Below are 17356 nucleotides of genomic sequence, written 5' to 3'. Positions count from 1 at the left end.
GAAATAGACCACTGTAAACAACAAATCAAGAGTTCACAATACGATATACAGGCTTTCTAGTCAGAACAGATCCATTGTGTTTAAGTGTAAGAATTACCCTGCATATTCTCTCCCTGCCCAAAAATTATTTTATGGTGAACAGAATGGAGGAGGCAAGGAATGTGCAGAGAGAGGGGGGCTGCACCCAATGGCAGAGGTGAAAGGTAGGTCTGACATCCCCAGCAGCCCTCCTACCTAAACACAAGAAGCTAATTTTAAAAATTGATCCAATGAATATTTATTCCAATGATCAAGAAAAAGCAGTTTATGGAACAAATACATTTTAACAATGTTGCACTTCTAGTTGAAACAACTGTTACTTGGCCACAAAGTGAGGCTTAAAATCTTTTCCCATAGCTACATCCTTGGGCAAGTTCTTCTCTCAAAGGATAAGCTATAGTGGGGCAGTCCTGCAACTCAAGCGGTTGTCCTCCCCTAGCCATGCCTCACAAGCATGTAGAAGGCACAGATCAACTCAGCTGCAGTCAAGATTCACTAGTCTCAGGCAAGGGTTAATCATAAAAACAGATTGTGACAGGACCATTTAAGGTGGTCCCCTTCCTAAGCTTCACTTAGTGTTTCATTCCCCACTGTCTCCAGTACTTGAATACTTCCTCCTAGATATCCCAGTGTGCTCCCCCAGTTAAACATTTTGGAGTTAGTGTGCTCGACCTAAGGAGTTCCGTCCACACAATCCCAGTGTGAAACTTATGTATGAAAGGTAGTCAGTGGGAATGAGAACAGTACACCGTCAAGTAGAGTAGTAAATGTGCATCTGTTACAGGCTCTCTTGTCTAGCTGTGATTTTCACAAGATTGGCATTTTAAAGGACAAAACAAAAAGCTGATCTCAGCTCATCCAGATGACAGGACACTCTAGAATCTGACAGAGGAAGGAGCCAACCTCCCCACAGCTTGTCTTCTATAGCTGTCCCATCAGCCGGTCTCCTTTTTCTCTTTCTCTCTCTCTCTCTCATTTGATGTGCAGTTCTTTTTATTAAGGAAACAGAGAAGTCCATGCCCTGTTCAGTCAGACAGGCTCTCTGAGAAGGCTGACTTGGATTTCTGTGTCTGCTCCAACCGGTTCAGAATAAACTGACTGGTATCTATGAAGCGCTCAACACAGTTCACAAAACAGGTCTCTGCCCGACTGTCCAGCTTGGGCCCAGGCTTGTCCATGCATTTCTCCTGCTCGAGACATGAAAAGAACCAGTCAGAAGAGCCGTCAAGAAAGGATCACCCACCTACTAAGTTAACACTTCCCAAAAGAAAGGGTGGTTGTTTGGAACAGCAGATCCATCATAGGCAGTAGCTTTGGCAAGGGGGAGGTTCCTGGCTCTCTCCCACTTACTGCACACTTAGCATGCTTTGCCATAATGCTTATGGGCCCACTTTACAGCCAAACCTAAATAAGCTGACACCTGGAAGCCTGAGAACTAAGTCAATTAATAGGGTGAAATGTACGTGTGTTGTCAAGTTTCCCTTAGGCTTTGTCTGCCCAATAGAGTTAGGTCAACGTAAGGCATCTTGCATCACCCTAACTCTGTAAGAGTCTATACTAAAATGTAGCTCCCACCAGTGTACCTTGCTCACTCCAACTTAACTTCACCTCCGCAAGAGGCATAGCACTTAAGTTGATGTAGTTAGGTCGATGCTGTGTCAGTGCAGACACTGTGTTTCTTACATGGACTGTTGTTGCCTTTCAAAAACCCTAAAATGCCCCATGCTGGCAGTTAAATCAATGCACGTGCTCTGGCACAGGGAGCATAGTGTGGATGTGTAAAATCAGTTCAATTACTGAGGTGATTGTGAATCCACATAACTCTGTAGATGAGACTTTCCCTGAGTGTACGCAGACACACCTGCCCCCTCTTCGCTTGCTCCTGCTGCTGCCTTATCCATCGAGGTTTCCAGCTCCTCCTGTACACCTCCCTTCACAGAAAGCTGCACCTCTGCTCTCCTTGCATTTCCTACAAAGAGTGGCAGCACCAGCCATTTTGTACCTGGCTTCTCCCCTCCTTGGCAAGGGTCAGCAGTTACTAAAACACTACTAATTTGTCCAGAAATTCTGCCTACCCTTGGCAAATAGCCCAGATTCTACTAGTTTGACACATTACACCCAGTTTCCTCTTATCCTCATGTTCAGCACATATATGTTCCATTTACAAGTCAAGATGATTTCCCTAACAGCCTAAGAATACAGATCCCAATGCTGCTGCTACTCTGTCTCACTACCAGGAGTAAAGATGCTGCAGTCTGTAGCTGACAGTTGTTTCTGGGGCTACAGTCTAAGGGCAGCTCCCTGGCTCTATCCCAGGGGATAATTAGTTATATAGCCGGGTTCCCTCCTAATCACTGGTTTCAAGGACTCTCTGGATACATTACCCTAAAGGTCTCAGGGTAATGGGCCCCTCATCCCTGGGTTCACAGCTGCAGTCTCCTTGTGATGTGATGGACATTTGGATAAACGCTGAAATTTTGTCTTGCGTTTCCCTCTCCATCGCCCAGACAGGTTACCGGGACTGGTCGTGCCTACATATTCTCCAGTAACCGCCCCACCACGCCGTACTGGGGGGGTTCCTACCCCTCCCACACAGCGGGCCTCGTGTTGGTCCCCAGACCCCTCTACTCTCCCGGACGCGCTCAGTCAGCACAGCCCCAGAGGGAGGAAGGGGCTGGGGGACATATCGGCAAGGGCCGCACCTGCGAGATGCACGGGGGGCGGGGACCCAGATCACCCCCAAGCGGGGGTGGGGGGAGTGATGGGCCCCCATTCCCTGGGGGAGGCGGGGAGCCTCTGGAGCTGCCTGCCGCTCCCTCCCTGCCGGAGACCTGCGCAGCCCGCCCGCCCGGCGCCGGCCCCTACCCAGCACAGCTCGGTCATCTGATGCACCAGCTGCTGGAAGCGCTGCTTCTGCGTCTCCACCTCGATGAAATGCTGCAGCTGCGGGTCGGTGGCGCCCAGGCCCGCGGGGGATGAGGCCTCCATGCCGGGCTCCAGGCACACACCTCGCCGCTGGGAGCGAGCGAGCGACCTTCACGTGTCTGCCAGCAGCTTGCCTGGAGGGGGATGATCGCCTCACTACGCATGCTCAAGGGGGCAATTATCCGCACTGCGCATGCTCGGAGCGTCCCGCAATCTTCAGCAATGCGAATCCTCGCCATTACCCCTAGACTTCCAGGGCGCACTCTCGTGACGTAGCCAGTGACGAACCAATCCCCGCGCGGCGGATGACCCAAGGCGCGCGCGTTCATTCACTAAGGGTGGGGGTTGGTGTTCAGAGCGAGTGTGGAGGGCGGGCTCAGCTTGGGGGTGGAAACAAAGCGCCTCTCTGCAGCTTGGGGGAGGGGAAGCCGCTGCCGGGCCGCGAGGGGCGGGGCGGCGCGGGGAAGGGCTCCGCGGGCAGCACCATCGGCCCCGCCTCAGGGTGCGGGCAGGCGCGCCCCAGCCAGCTCGTGGGGCCCGGGTAGAGTGACCAGATGTCGCGATACCTGTGGTTTTTTCTTGTATAGGCGTTGGAGTTGCCAACCCTCCAGGATTGGCCTGGAAGCGGCATTGATCTCCCGGTGGCTACTGAAAGCAAGCCGGGAGATCGTCATCGGATATTTTAAGAAAATTAGGTTAGGTCATTTTCAGGGGAAAAAATCTCCCGAAATAGCTTTAGGCACAGTCGGCAATCCTAATAGGTGCCTGTTACCCCCACCCCGTCCCAATTTTACACACTTGCTGTCTGGTCCCCCTACCTGGGGGAGACGCACCCCAGCCAGCCTGTGCATGGGGGGCTGCGTGGTGGGCCCTAGGGAGAGGTGCCTCAGCCAGCCCATGTGGGTGTGGCTGGGGGGGTTGGCTGCGGGTTGGGCCCAGGGCCCTGCGAGATGTGTCCTAGCCAGCCCATATCTGCGGGGTTGGGGGCTGGCCGGGCTGCACCGCACGGTGCAACTCGTCTCAGCCTCTGTGTGCATGTGTCCATGCTCCAATTTGTCTTTGGCCATCATACACAACCCCTTATGGCAATGCAGCAAAACCACCTCCCTGACTGACAGGGAGCCATGTGGTCCTACTGGGGATGATGCTGTGAAGGTGCAGATATTGTGCAACCTCTGTCAATCCTACCAGTCCTCCAACAGCTGCCCCATAATGCCTCATTGCCTGCAACAGGGACCACTGTGGTCACAATTATGACCACCACTGACAGGTCATGGAGACTGGAAGCCATCCCCCATCCCAGTATTTCTGAAATGCCTTTTCTTGATTGTCCAGTGGCAAGCACACCTAGTAGCACTCTCTTGTTGTGGGCCACTGCCTAGCCAACCATACCAGAGCTGCATGCTAGACAGGAGCTATTGGATCTCAGTGACCCAATTCCTCTCAATTTGCACTGTTTTATTTTACAAAAATCCCTAGTTCCTGCACCCCATGCAGGGGCCATTAGTACCTGGCTATTACCATTTATAATCCCTTCAGTCTCCGGGCTATAGCAAGAGCTCAGTGCAGCAGTGAAGTGCTGCTTTCAAGGATCCTTTCTCCAGGGAGGTTCCTGATCTGTAACTACAAGTGAGTTGATATTCTCTTTAGTATCAGGAGGGCTCCAACACAAGTGAGTTGTTGGATTGTGGGAGAAGCTAGGGTCCGATGCTGTTTGGTGGATCCAGATATTTTCTCCCTTTCTGGGTATGGCAGGCTCTTTTAGGACTCTTCCAATGCCTGTTAGGGCAGGTTTGTTAGTCACAGAAAAGATTAAATGGCAAAAATAAACACTAATAAATGACAGCTTAGTTCAAGTAGCAGTTCAGGGTTCATCATCTGCTATGTCGAGGATATTTCCCAAAAGGACTCTGAAGGTTGGTCGCTCCTCTGCTTTCTGAAACAAAAAAAAAAACGCAGAGGAAAATACTGGTGAAGTAGAAACCTATGATTAAATAAATACTGGAGCCTTGTCTATGCTAGGAGAGTTTTGCTGATGTAGATATACCAGTAATAATTGCATCTATACCGGAAGGATTTTGCTGATTTAGCCATGCTGGTAAAACAAAAAAAATCATACCAAGTCAGCTATACTTTATAAATTATAAGTGTAAAGCAGGCCTGGGATAAAAATCCTCTTCCCCCCCAGGACCAGATGGCATTTGCAGAGCAAGATTTGGTTCACTGGATGGAGTGACTATGGAGACTTGCAGATGGGTTGTGGTAGACACGAAGGATGTGTACTGGTGGGAATAAGGCCTACCTCATGCCAGCAGCTGTACATGATGGCGTAGAGTCTCTCCGAGGCCAGCTGAGGTCGATAGAGACGCAGTCCTTGGGTGACGTGGTCTGTTGTCTCACTGTTGTTAAACCTCTCGTAGGGCATCTTTCCCAGAGAGTAAACCTCCCACATCAGAACCCCTGTCAAACAGAAATGCACATGGACAGTTCATGGGGCAGAAAGGGATATAGGATCATATCTGAAGCAGTTTCCTAGAGGAGCTGATTCTCTCTGAGTCCACTCAACCACTCTTTCCCTGTCAGCAACTTGAAATTTTGTCCTCCCAACTCACCAAAAGCCCAGACGTCAGACTTGCTGCTGAATTTGCTGTACAGAAGGACCTCTGGGGGAGACCACCGGACTGGAAATTTGGACCCCATGGAGCTTGTATATTCATCATCTAGTACATACCTGCAGTAAATACACATTTTATGTGATGTTGCTTCACATTTTTTTCCCCATTCATTCACTCTTTCATCTAATGAACCTCTCCTGCACCCAGTCAAGCCTGAAAGGAAATGGAGAGACAAGACAGAGACAGAGAGGGAGGAAAATACACATGGATGAGATGGATGGGGTGGAGGAGCGAGTGATAGAGAGGAAGAGACAGGAAGAAGGAAGAAAAAGCTTGGTGAGAGATTTGGATGAAGAGAGAATACAAGCAGAAATGGGAGAAAAGAAAAAAAAGGGTGAGAAGGAGGAGAGTGAGAAAGGGATGAAGAAGATAAAAGAGATGCAGAGAAAAAGTGTGAAAGAGAAAGGAAGAGAGACGCATGTGCATGCATGTACACTGACCTGGAAAGGCCAAAATCGGAGACTTTCACAATTCCTTGGTCATTCACCAAACAGTTGCGAGCAGCCTGTAGGCAGAAAGATGGGAAGAGTCATAGTATCAGCATTGAATATGGCATATGAAATACACAAAGCACACTTCCCTGAGGGGGAAATCACTGCAGCAGTGACCATCCCCCATAACAAACAATGTGCCAGGCACAAAATGGCTTGCCTTGGTCTCCGGCTCAGAGGAAGGCACTGGTTGCCAAATCACAGCAACATGGCAGCTCCTGTCATAGAGGAACGTGAACTAAGATTTCTCTAGGTCATGTTACTGACACCAACCATGGGGAGGAGAGGACTGAGCTTAGCAGAAGTTGGCGTTTCACCCAAGACATGTCAGAAAGACTTGGCAGATACAGATGCACCACAGCTAACACCATTCTTGCATTGCTACAAGGTAGATCAGGCCAGGTTGGCGATTTTACGAGCAGCATTAACCCTACTCAGCATCTTCCCAGGTCCTTTAACTAACTCTCCACCATCAGGATTAGAACTGGAAATTCTGCTTACACGTTACCCAGCCAAATGGTTCATTTTAGCTCTTGTATTAAATTTTCAGCCTTCTTTCCCAAATATCTCTCAAGTGCTGAGGCCCTGACTTTTAAAGCTGTCTTCGGTTTTGCAATGCTAGTTTATGGGTGCCAATAATTTTTTTCATTTTCACACTCACTGGTACTGCAGGTCTGTTACAATAGAGCTTTAACTACCTGATTTAACAGACATCTAGGTGACGTTAACTGCATCAGCAAATTGCAGACATAAAAAGAGGGTCATGCTTTTAAAAATGGGGTCCTGAGATTTGGCCTACATTTAAAAGTTAGGTTGACATAGCTAGACATAGTTACGTCAGTCCGGGGTGTGAAAAAAACACAACCCTGATCTAATTCCCAGTGCAGACACAACTCTGTTGATGGAAGAAGAATGCTTCTGTTAAGTAGCTAACGTTGGGAAGGTGGTGTCCCTACACTGATATCAAAACCTCCTCTGTCAGTGTAGGTTACATCTATACTAGGGGGTTACCCTGGCATAGCTAAGTAGACACAGCCTGAGTCTCTTCTTTTTTCTACTACATTTGACTCAAAGAGAATCCTGCCCATGTTGCCTAAAGCAATGTCTACCACTGCCTGAGACCAGAGAGGTCCTCCAGTCCTACTTATTTGCTGAGAGCACCAAGTGGGCAAAAATGTGGTTGAAAAATCTTGTGCTTTCTTCAGTCTCTCTATTAAACGGCAAGAGGAGCAGAGGCTTAGGAGGGCTGGACTGTACATATGGTACACACTACTCATATTCTGGGAGGGAAAGGAAGGTGAGAGAGATGCTTTGCAGAGAGAAGGCTGCATGGCTGCCTCTACGTGCTCATGAACAAGCTGGGCTCAAATCAAACTGGTCAAATCAATGTAAAGGAATATGTCGAACTTGCTTCACTGACTCAGTTCATTAGTTCCTCCAACCCAAAATCCTCTCCAGCAGTAGCTGAACTCTTCAAAGGATGCTAACCCCTGGGCTCTTCCTGGGAGGAAATTCTTTGCTGACCCCTGCAGCAATCTGCTGATTGTCGAGAACATGAGATTTGAAGTTGATTTCCCTCTCCATCTTTAATCTACACAACTACAACTACAATCAGGCATTGAGTTGTCCAGCCCCAGGATATGACTGTAACCTCCCACATCAGTGACTCTCACAGGGTCATTACACCCTAAGTGAAGAATCATTTCCTGTTATTTGTTCTCAATTCACCACCCATGAGGCTGTGTCTACACTGCCACTTTCAGCGCTAAAACTTTTGTTATTCAGGGATGTGAAAACACCCCCCCGAGCGACAAAAGTTTTAGCGCTGAAAAGTGCCAATATAGATAGTGTTTTAGTGCTGGGGGTCACACTCCCGGCAATAAAGCTACCGCCGCTCGTTAGGGGTGGGGGTTTTTTATCGTTGGGAGAGCTCTCCCCCGGCGATAAAGTGAGTCTACGCTGCCCATGTCACAGTGCTGCCGTGGCCATGCTGTAACGTGGGTAGTGTAGACATACCCTAAATTTCACTGAGGAGAACTAGATTTTTTGGGTTGTGTCTGTAAGTTCAGCCAAGCCTTCTTCAATGACGCCCTTTGTCTCTCACAGCACTAGAGGTGTATCACTCATCATGTTCCTTACGGACCCTACCAGGTCTCGGTGCAGGAACTGCTTGGATTCCAGGTACTCCATGGCCTCACAGACATCCTTGCACATCTCCAGCAGCTCAGAGGGCTGGAACCGCCCCCTGGTTTCCCGCAGGTAGCTCAGGAGGCAACCCTTGGCCATGTACTCGGTGATAATAAAGATAGGGCGCTGCTTGGTGCAGACACCATACAGTTGCACCAGCTTCTCATGTGACAAGTTCCTGCATTGTAGGACAAGAAAATAAATTAAACTGCAGAAAGTGGCTGGGGAGATGCTAGGAGCATGGAGACCGAGATCCTGGCAAGGGCAAGCATTCCAAGACTGGTATCTGCTGGCAAAATTGTGGGGGAAGCGCAGTGCTAAATAGAGATGGGAATGGCAGTGGCCTCTCATCGCAGAACAGGGTGGTTCCTCAAGGGCAGGGTTGGTGTCCATAGGTGGAGCAGTGCAGGGAATGACCAGGAGTGAATGAACCTGGAGGATGAATTCTGAGGATGTTGCAAGGCCAAATGAGACATCTCTGTAGTAAACACCCCACAGGAAATACACAGGATTTGTTGCCACTTACATCATGACTTTGGCTTCCTCAATGAACTCATCCTCTGACATGGAGCCCTCTCTGATCATCTTGATGGCCACATCAAACTGGCCTCTCCACTTCCCATGCTTCACCACTCCAAACTGTCCAGTACCCAGCTCCTTCAGGAAAGTCAAGTCTTTCGGGTCAATCTCCCACGATCCTGTAACAAACAGCAGCATGGGCAATGATGTGGAAGTAACTCACCTGGACAAACTTATGCATAAGAAGGGATGCTGTTAAGAAAGGTGCAGGCGCACTGATTGCAGGGACCCTCACAGCCACCCCAACCCTAGCCTGTCCTAGAAGGGAGGGATCCTGGTAGGGGATGTTCTAAGAGCTCTGGCAAGGGAGCAGCAAGTCACTGCAGGGGACGGTGCAGTAGCACTGAAGGCAGACACAAGCGGTAACGTGCAGTACCATCACACATGTATGAAAGAACAGCAGGCATTACCATAGCCCAGTCCTGCTGTGGAGGGGGCATTCTTTTGTTGTTGAGACACAGGGTATTTCAGTCTGGAGATGAGCCCTGAAACACAGCAAAGAGGTTACAGTGTGAGGTACATCCCTGCTCTATGTACCTCCTGACGTTCCAGAAAAGAACATGCGTCTCCAGCATCCATGAGAAGACAAGAATATTCTTGCATCAGCACAAACCTACAGTCTTTGCTTTGAATCCCAGTGCTGCCTGTCCTGTTGAGCTTCCTGGGGCCCAGAGTGTCACAGCCTTCAGAAACAGGGGGTGCCACAGGGTGGCTGGCCCCTTTAAGGGCAGTCAGTCCAATCTTCCTGTCTTTAAGCCAAATGAGCCCACCTCAGGCCACCTGTAATTAGCTGCCAACCAGCCTCCTGTGCAGTCAATTGACTAGTGAGTCCCTAGGAGTTCAGTTGGAGGGTAGCAGGCTTACAGAGAAGGGCTGCTCCCAAGGAGAGGCGCGCCTAGAGACACTAGCAAGGGAAGGTTGCTGCCTACTGAGTTCTCCCACCCCAGGGAAAAGGACTAAGGTAAAAAGAGGCCCCCCCGGGGGAGGGGAGGAGGAGGGCTGGTTGGATGTCACTGGCTACCGCTGGCCTGACTTGAGGAGCATAGCCCAACAAAGAGGGCAGTGGGTGTCCTGGGCCAGAGGGAGGAGCCTGAGAGGAAGTCCTCTCAGCTCTAAGGAGGGCTGGGAAGACCCTGACTCTAATGCAGGATTCTCATTACACCAAATAAATCAGACTCCAGGAGAAAGGGAATACTGTTTCAAGCTCTGGATATGAGCGGTTTATTTCTGAATCCAAGGAGAAGAGGAAGCATGCCAGCAGGGTCTTGGTGTGCCACAAGGGGGTGCTCTGGGACTGCACCCTGCTACTGGGAGCTAGACCAACCCCTGCATGCTTGTTCTGCGCAAAGTAGTGCCGCTGAATGCAAAGCGGGAGTTTCATCCTGCCTTTGCTTGGATGGTTTCACCCTCCTCTGAATTGCTGCCCCCTCTTTGAGAGGTGGTTGCTTATCATGCCTGTAGGCTTCTGTTCTTCTAGGGACCCCAGCGATAGGGAGTGGGTCCTGCTGCCAGAGGTCAGCTGGATAGGGGAGCCTTCAGCCCCTTCCGGTCCCATTGCTGGAGAGGGAGATGCAGAGCCTGTGTAGGGTATGGGACCCTGACAGGAGTCTGCTCCGCCCGTGTCCTCTTTCCCCTTGCTTACTCACCAGCAGAGTTGTGCTGATGGTACATGATGAGCTCCGGGATGGTGTTGAAGAGGTGTTTTTCTGCCAGGTAATACTGACTCTGGGGCGTGGAGCACACCACGTAATGGCGGATCACTCCTTGCAGGTCCCTGCAGAATCAATCACACTCCGAGTCAGTGACTGTGGGGTGGGGAGTGCCAGCTAGCAAGGGAGGTGGGCCTGGAAAGTGGGCATCAGAGCCGGGAGAAGCAACGGGACAGAAACAAGCTAGCTGCCATACTGTGCCTAATGAAAGGAAAACAGCCTCGGATGGTGCTTACCCGGAGGACTTGGCAAACACAGAGACTGTGTATTTTCCTGTCTTGCTGGTGGAATCTCGGACAATGTAGCCTCCTTCTTTCCCCTGAAACACAGAGAGAGGGGCTTCAGCATGGAGGACAGGGCTGGATGTCTGTGAGGAGACAAGGGATAGAACCAGACAATCCAAACACACCCCCCCCCCCCCCACACACACACTCATACTCATTCCACGGGGGAGTGGGCAGGCAAGGGTTAAAGTGAACTGGGTCCTGAGGGGCTGGCTCACCGGAGGGGGGTGAAAAGAGGGCAGCATCTCCACAATCAAATGGGGAGCCCAGTACAGGCTCTCCCTCACCCTCAGGCTGGAGTAGATTGAGTTCATTTTGCTTTGTCTTCTGACTGGATTCTTGGCCTTGGCCATCCCACCCTGGGCTGGGCTGGGGCTAGTGGACTCTGCAAAGCAGCCCTCTGGGACCATCCATCTCTGCCTGATTGGCAGAGCCATTTCGCAGCAGGCTCTACTCTGCCTCCTAGTGTTAGGAACAGACCCCTGCCTAGCTCAAAGGAGGCAGCAGCTTTATAGTCTATGCACATCGGGCCAGATCCTTGGCTGCTGTAAAGTGACACAACCCCCCACAGACTTTGATGGAACTACCGCAATCAGCGTCAGCTGGGGATCTGGCCCAGCCTCAAGATGATGTTAATTCCTATTGAAATGGCACCACTAGCCAAGCCAGCGCCAGCCCTTCTCTGATTTTTTCAGCTGGCATGACAGCGAGGCTCCACTGCTCCTAGACGAACACGACAGCTTCCCTGTGTACCGCTGGGGCTCAGAGAGCCAGACCCAGAGCAGGGAGAACATGCTGTGGAGGTGACCCCTGGCTTTCCTTGCTGGAGGAATCGGGTCTGGGCTCTGAGAAGAGCGCAGCAAGGACTGCAGTGGAGAAAGGCTCCCAGCAGAGCTAGGTTGCTTATTTTTGCTGAAGTCACAGTCACCTCTTGCTTCAACAGTTGCTCGGCTTGGCTCCGGGTTATGTTTTTTGAATACCACCTGGAAAAAGAGAACATGGTCATGATCAGGAAGAGGCCTCTGGATAGGAGGCACTGTGGGGGTGGACACACAGGTCTGTGGTGACACAGAGGTAGGATGACCATACGTCCTGTTTTGGCCGAGACAGTTCCCTTTTTCAGCTCTGTCCCAGCTGTCCCTACTTTTTCACCAAAACTGTGCATTTGTCCTGGCAGCAAGGCAGAGCAGGAGAGCAGCAGCTGCTGCCTGGGGGGTCAGCTGAAGGCAGCGGTGCCTGCCAGCAGGAGAGCAGAGAAATTTGCTGCTGGCAGGCACTGCTGCTTTCAGAGCTGACCCCCCCGGATGGCGCGGAGCTCAGGAGGTTAGCCCCAGCCCTGCTGCTGGTGGCGTGGGGCTCCGCCGGTCAGCCCCAGCCACGGACAGTGTGGGGAGGGCGGCTCTTGTGAGCCCTGTGTGGGGGGAGGGCCCTGAGGTGAGCCCCAGGCTGTCCTGTTTTTAGTTTAAGAAATATGGTCACCCTATGCAGAGGGCCTGGTTGTGCGACAGGCAGTCACCATTCTCCAGCCCCACATTCCAGTGCTGTATCCTCAAGCAGGCCTGTGACAAAAGCACAGTAGGAATGAAAGGCTCTGGGGCTGAGCCAGCCCCCTACGCCCCCTGTGTGGGGCGGAGGGGGTGGGAGTGGCAGAGCCGACCCCCCCACGCCATCTGTGGGGCAGAGGAGGCTCTGATGTTAAAAGCTGAACTCTACTACTTAATAAAGAGAGATCCCAATGAAGCCCGAATGCCCAACTGGCCTCATGGCTTCTCATACTCACTCAAAAATCTCCAAGGAATTCTTGGCTTTAGTGACGTAGTTATTGGGAATGTAACCTTGCTTCCTACAGGAGAAGAGAGAACCCATAAGACTCTCCTTAGGGAGCGCAGGGAGACCCAGGATTCCTGGCCAGAAATCCTGGTGGAAAATGGCCACGGAGAGACTAAAGCCCACTGGGGCCAAAGAGTGTCTCTCCGTGGACTCCGGTGGGTTTTGGATCAGTTCGGTACCAAGGGCATGCACAGCCAGCCCATTGCAGTCCTCCTCCTTCCTCTGATCCAAGTGAATGAGCTGCCTCTCCCTCCCTGACGCTGGCAAAGACTGTTAGCCTGCGCCATGGAGCTGCAGCAGGCCCAGGGGTGACCCCACCCAGAGGGGTCTGTCCCCAGCACAGACTCTGCCAGCACGTGTCTGCAGGGCGCACAGGCTGCCTACATTTAGCTTTCAATCAGCAGGATGCTGGGAGAGGGGACAGTTCCCCACTGGCTCCTGCACCATTCTAAGGGAGGCACACCCATGTGTGGGGGACGTAGTTGCGTGCAGGGGTACATGGGTGCACATGTGCTCTGAGGGTGCCCTCAGGAGGGGGGTAAGTGTGTACAGGATTGTGAGTGTACAGGTCCCTCCCCCACATTATCCATGCCAGGACTCTTACCCGTTCTTGTCCCGGGCTCTCAACCAGGGCAGGTTGCTCTCCTCCAGGATGAAGTACTCCTCTCCCTTCTGCAGCTGCAGGTCCTGGGCGTTCATTGGCTGGTAGTCGTACAGCGCCACCACCTTCTTCAGCTCACTCGCAGTGCTGGGAGATGGCTCGGGGGGCAACGGCTTCATCATCATCTTTCCAGGGTGGGGGGAAACACAGAACACAGTGAGGGCCCAGCATCCCGCCCCTCACCATGTGCAGTACAGAGCGCTGTTGTAGGGTTGGGTCCCTGATCATGCCACCCTGGGCCTGGCACTGCCTTCGCCCCACCTCAGCTCCCCCTGCGTGTTTCTCCAGTGCATTCACCTGCACCCAGGAACGGGTTAAACCAACATGTCCCCTCTTGGGGTCTCATTCATCAAGTCCTTACAAAATATGTACAGTTCCTCTGGCCTGTCCAGGCTCTAAGCCTTCCTTCACTCAGGGCTTCAGCTTTCCCCAGGCTCCCAGTTCCCTCTCAGCAGGGAGGACTTGCCAATTCTACTGTGGCCCCAGGGCCTCTCTGGTGCAACTGTCCTCCAGGCCTTTTCCTTGCCCCCCTAGGCTCAAACTCCTTCCCTTGCCAAAGGGGCTCTACAGCCCTCCTCCTTGGGGTTCTGCTTGAGCTCTCTCAGGCTTCCCTAGCCTGCCAGCATCAGGAGCCTGCAACAGGAGAGCCTTCCTGCTGGCCTCTCTCTGGATGGAGCTAAGAGCTCAGCAGGCTGGCACACCTGGTGATCCTAGAACCACCTGTTCTGAAATGCCTTGGAAAAGGGGTGGCTGGCCCCAGACCCCCACTGCTCTCCAATGAGACAGACCACCCCATGACAAGTACCGACCCCAGCCACTCCTCTCATACCTGATCCTCCTCAGGGGTCGGGGGAAGAGGCTTCTTTGTCTTGCGATGAGACCCGGGCTTTAAACCTTTAAGATAAGAAACAAAGCAAAAGAAGCTGAAAAATTCATCAGGGTCAGCGAGTGGTGAGATGCTCGGAAGGTGATGGACCTGCCTTCCAGAGATGGGGTGAGGAACCAAAGCACAGAGAAGAAGAATGGAGGACCGACTGGGGGTGGAAGGTGGTGTCTTACTTCCATTCCTGCTCTCCAGGACCTGGCAACCCATGGCGTTTTTGGCTGTCTGAGAGCAGCATAGGTACTGGCCGTCAATCCAGAAGCAGGGGTGGTATTTCTGCACCAGGTCATTGTTGTAACGGATCACTGCAGCAGGAGAGAAAGCCTGTTTGTACAATGGGCGATGTCCCCTCCACAAGGAGTAAGAGCTTCACCTCCTAGGTGCTCCCAGAATACAATTAATAAACAGTCAGATGAAAAGGATGGGAGGCTCCTTAGTAACTCACATCAGCTCTTCACTCCATGCCCCCCTCTTGAATCACAGTTGCACCTAACTATCTCTTCTCTATCAAGGCTTTGCTCTTACATACAGTACTGGGACATCTGAGTGTCCTGGCTAGCCAAAGCCCATAACTCTCAGTTATCCAAAGGCTGGATCTGTCACCCAGGGTTTGACCGAAGCTGCATAGTTCCTGGACAGAGCTGCAGAGTCTATGGGAAACCAGCTGGCTTTTTATCACCAGGAGAACCCGAACACAGACATCAAAGCCTGCTGGCCCAATAACCCAATCCCCCATTACCTGAAACCTTCAGCCCTCCCCCAGGCCTTCAGGCAATGGGGATTGGCTTGTTTAGTATTCAGTCATTTGTCCTCTCCTTCGGGTGCCTTTTCCCTCTGACTGGTTTAGACAGGGGTGAGACAGGCCTTCTCTCCAGCAGGATGCACCTTGGCCTGCTGAGGTTTGGCAAGTCCTGGCTTTCCAATGGTCCTGAAATTAGAGGCTCCAGTGGACAAGCTCGGACCAGACAAAGGGAATTGTGAGGTGGTTTTAGGACAGCTCTGTGACCATAGCACCTCGTACCCCCCAGTGTGCTTAGGGAGTTGGTGGTGGATCTGAGTGGGTGGCATCGCTAGTGATACTTCAGTAGCTGTGCTGGAAAGACAAGAGGGAGGAAGACATTAAAAACCAAATGCTCAGCCCCAGCAAGCCTGCTTTGCATTGCCCCAGGAATAGAAACCAGACAGCTGGCTTCATTGTCCAGCTGTGGCCTCTCCTTGTGCAGAAGGATCCTGCAGGGGAGTGAAGCCAGCACAGCACTGTCCTCAAAGCCCCTAGCTTCAGGGGATGGCTGGGCGTACTGAGTGTGGCTGGAACACCCTTGCACACCTGCAATCCCAGGCTGCTAGGACAACTCCTTTGGGGCTGTGACAGTCAGCACAGTTCAGGGCAGCCCTGAGGCTGCTCTATGATGTTCCTCAGTACCAGGCCTGTGTCCAGTGACCGGAGGGTCAGGGAACCATAAAAGGCATGCACATGCTGCAATTAAACACCCGCTGTTGGCCCATGTCAGCTGAGCCGGGCTCATGGAACTCAGGCTATGGGGCTGTTTAACTGTGGTGTATATGTTTTGTCTCAGGTTGGAAAAGGGTCCCAGAGCGCAGGCTCCAGCCCAAATGTCTACACTGCATTAAACATCCACCTAGTTGACACGGGCAGCGAGGGTATTTAACTGCAGTGCCGACATGCTTACAGCCATGTTTGTGGTTCCCCTTCCCTGAAAGGTTCCAGATGCCAAATGGCCAGGCCTGAGGTTCTGGCCCCAGGCGTCCAGGCAGCAAGAAGCTGGGCTGGTGTGATGCCCATGCATTAAAAGATAAATGCACAGACAGGCTGGGAAGTTTCAGCGTTTTGCTCTGATGAGCCAAACATCCCAAGGGCGTGATTATGCAGCACAGCCTGTGAGCAGCTCCCCCGGGGAGTCAATGAGAACGGCTCATAGCCAGCTGCTGCACAATCGCTCTGTGGGCCTGACTCCGTGTAATTACATACTGCCTCCAGCAGGCCCCTTCCTCCTTTAGCCCAGAGCAAGGGAGAGGCGAAGTGGGCCCCCAGCTCGACCTCTGTAAAGCCGTCACTCTCCTTGCACGGCTGGCACTAAACTGGCCTGCTGTTGCCTTTCCAAAGAACTGCTGTGGGGAAGCGACTATGGGTGGTTAATTCCTAAAGCTGCCCCTTTTCTCCCAAATGCGCCCACTCCAGCTCTGCAGCTGGAAACTCCTGTGTGCTGAGGAAGGTCAGCGCTGGATCTGGAGACACACCCAGGGCAGAGGAAGCGGCTACATTCTGTGCGGTGGCACTGGAAATGTCAATTTCACTCTCCTTGTGCGGGTCTCTCTTCGTCTGCCTGATTCAGAGACACCCCCCCCCCCCCCCCCAGGACTAGGTACTAAATCAGCTGTTCTGTCCTCATTACTAGGTGTCAGATGCACCAATGTCCCTGCACACAAGGTTCCAGGACTGTCATGGCAAACTGTCACAGGTGGTTCTCCAGCACTATACTGCAGCACAGCACCACCCCTCACTGGAGAGACACCCATCCTCTCCCAGGAGCCAGGACCGGCCAGTCCACATGTTCTCTAGCAGCATCCCTAGGTTCCTGTCAGTGTGTGGCACTTGATGGGCAACCAGCGCTCTGTTATTCTGGGCTGAGTTTGGCCTCTGAGGGCAGCAGCTGCTGAGGAGTGACGTTAAGGGCTGCAGGGTGGTGAGCTGAAGGCACAGCCATTGCAGGGGTCTGGTTTATGGGGAGACCGGGGCATGCTGTCTGACAGAGTGGAAGCAAGGGGTAGGATCCAGGGCAGAATAGTGTGAACACAGCACTGTCACCCTGCTGAAGAGCTGATCTGAGCTACAGGCTTTGCTACATGCCTGCTGTTTAAGAAGATGGGGGTTGTCATGCAATAACTGACTTCCCCGTTATCAGACTGACATCCTTCCGGCTTGCATGTGTGAACTTCCCTGTGTCATTTCAGACAGCTAATCTCCCCACTCACACACAAGCCCACACCCACACACCCAGCTCCATCAGATTTCAGCTGGCCAGAAGTGTTAGAGCCCTGCTGCACGGCATCATTGCAATATGGTCCCGGCTC

General features: G+C 52.2%; 2 protein-coding genes across 2 annotated transcripts in view; both read right to left on the bottom strand.

The window, feature by feature from the left end:
- Positions 1-261: 261 nt before the first annotated feature.
- On the bottom strand, positions 262-3129 carry TIMM8A (translocase of inner mitochondrial membrane 8A). Its single transcript, XM_084638742.1, has 2 exons — positions 2905-3129; positions 262-1226 (listed from the first exon to the last, which is right to left on the bottom strand). The coding sequence occupies exons 1-2, from the start codon at positions 3025-3027 to the stop codon at positions 1065-1067; spliced, it is 285 nt and encodes a 94-aa protein (XP_084494868.1). The 5' UTR covers positions 3028-3129; the 3' UTR covers positions 262-1064.
- A 1278-nt stretch (positions 3130-4407) lies between these two features.
- Positions 4408-17356, bottom strand: part of BTK (Bruton tyrosine kinase) — a 29082-nt gene continuing 16133 nt past the window's right edge. The window contains exons 6-19 of the mRNA XM_084639838.1: positions 14440-14568; positions 14210-14274; positions 13324-13505; positions 12670-12732; positions 11818-11872; positions 10842-10924; positions 10543-10670; positions 9307-9381; positions 8844-9015; positions 8279-8495; positions 6080-6144; positions 5577-5695; positions 5267-5424; positions 4408-4900 (exon numbers count right to left, since the gene is read on the bottom strand). Coding sequence (XP_084495964.1) covers positions 4829-4900; positions 5267-5424; positions 5577-5695; positions 6080-6144; positions 8279-8495; positions 8844-9015; positions 9307-9381; positions 10543-10670; positions 10842-10924; positions 11818-11872; positions 12670-12732; positions 13324-13505; positions 14210-14274; positions 14440-14568 — 1583 coding nt within the window. The 3' untranslated portion in view covers positions 4408-4828. The remainder of the gene's footprint in view (positions 4901-5266; positions 5425-5576; positions 5696-6079; positions 6145-8278; positions 8496-8843; positions 9016-9306; positions 9382-10542; positions 10671-10841; positions 10925-11817; positions 11873-12669; positions 12733-13323; positions 13506-14209; positions 14275-14439; positions 14569-17356) is intronic.

This window comes from Lepidochelys olivacea (genome assembly GCF_965140295.1).
Source record: "Lepidochelys olivacea isolate rLepOli2 genome assembly, chromosome: 9".
In the NCBI taxonomy this organism is placed as follows: Eukaryota; Metazoa; Chordata; order Testudines; family Cheloniidae; genus Lepidochelys; species Lepidochelys olivacea.
The sequence above is the reverse complement of the archived record's forward strand: the minus strand, read 5'-3'. Positions and strand labels throughout refer to the sequence as shown.

What these genes read in the sequence shown, in the direction of transcription:
- TIMM8A (XM_084638742.1), bottom strand. Translation starts at nt 3,027, where the DNA reads ATGGAGGCCTCATCCCCCGCGGGCCTGGGCGCCACCGACCCGCAGCTG. An exon ending in AGATGACCGAGCTGTGCTGG is followed by an intron (nt 1,227 to 2,904) that starts GTAGGGGCCGGC and finishes TGTCTCGAGCAG; the next exon opens with GAGAAATGCATGGACAAGCC.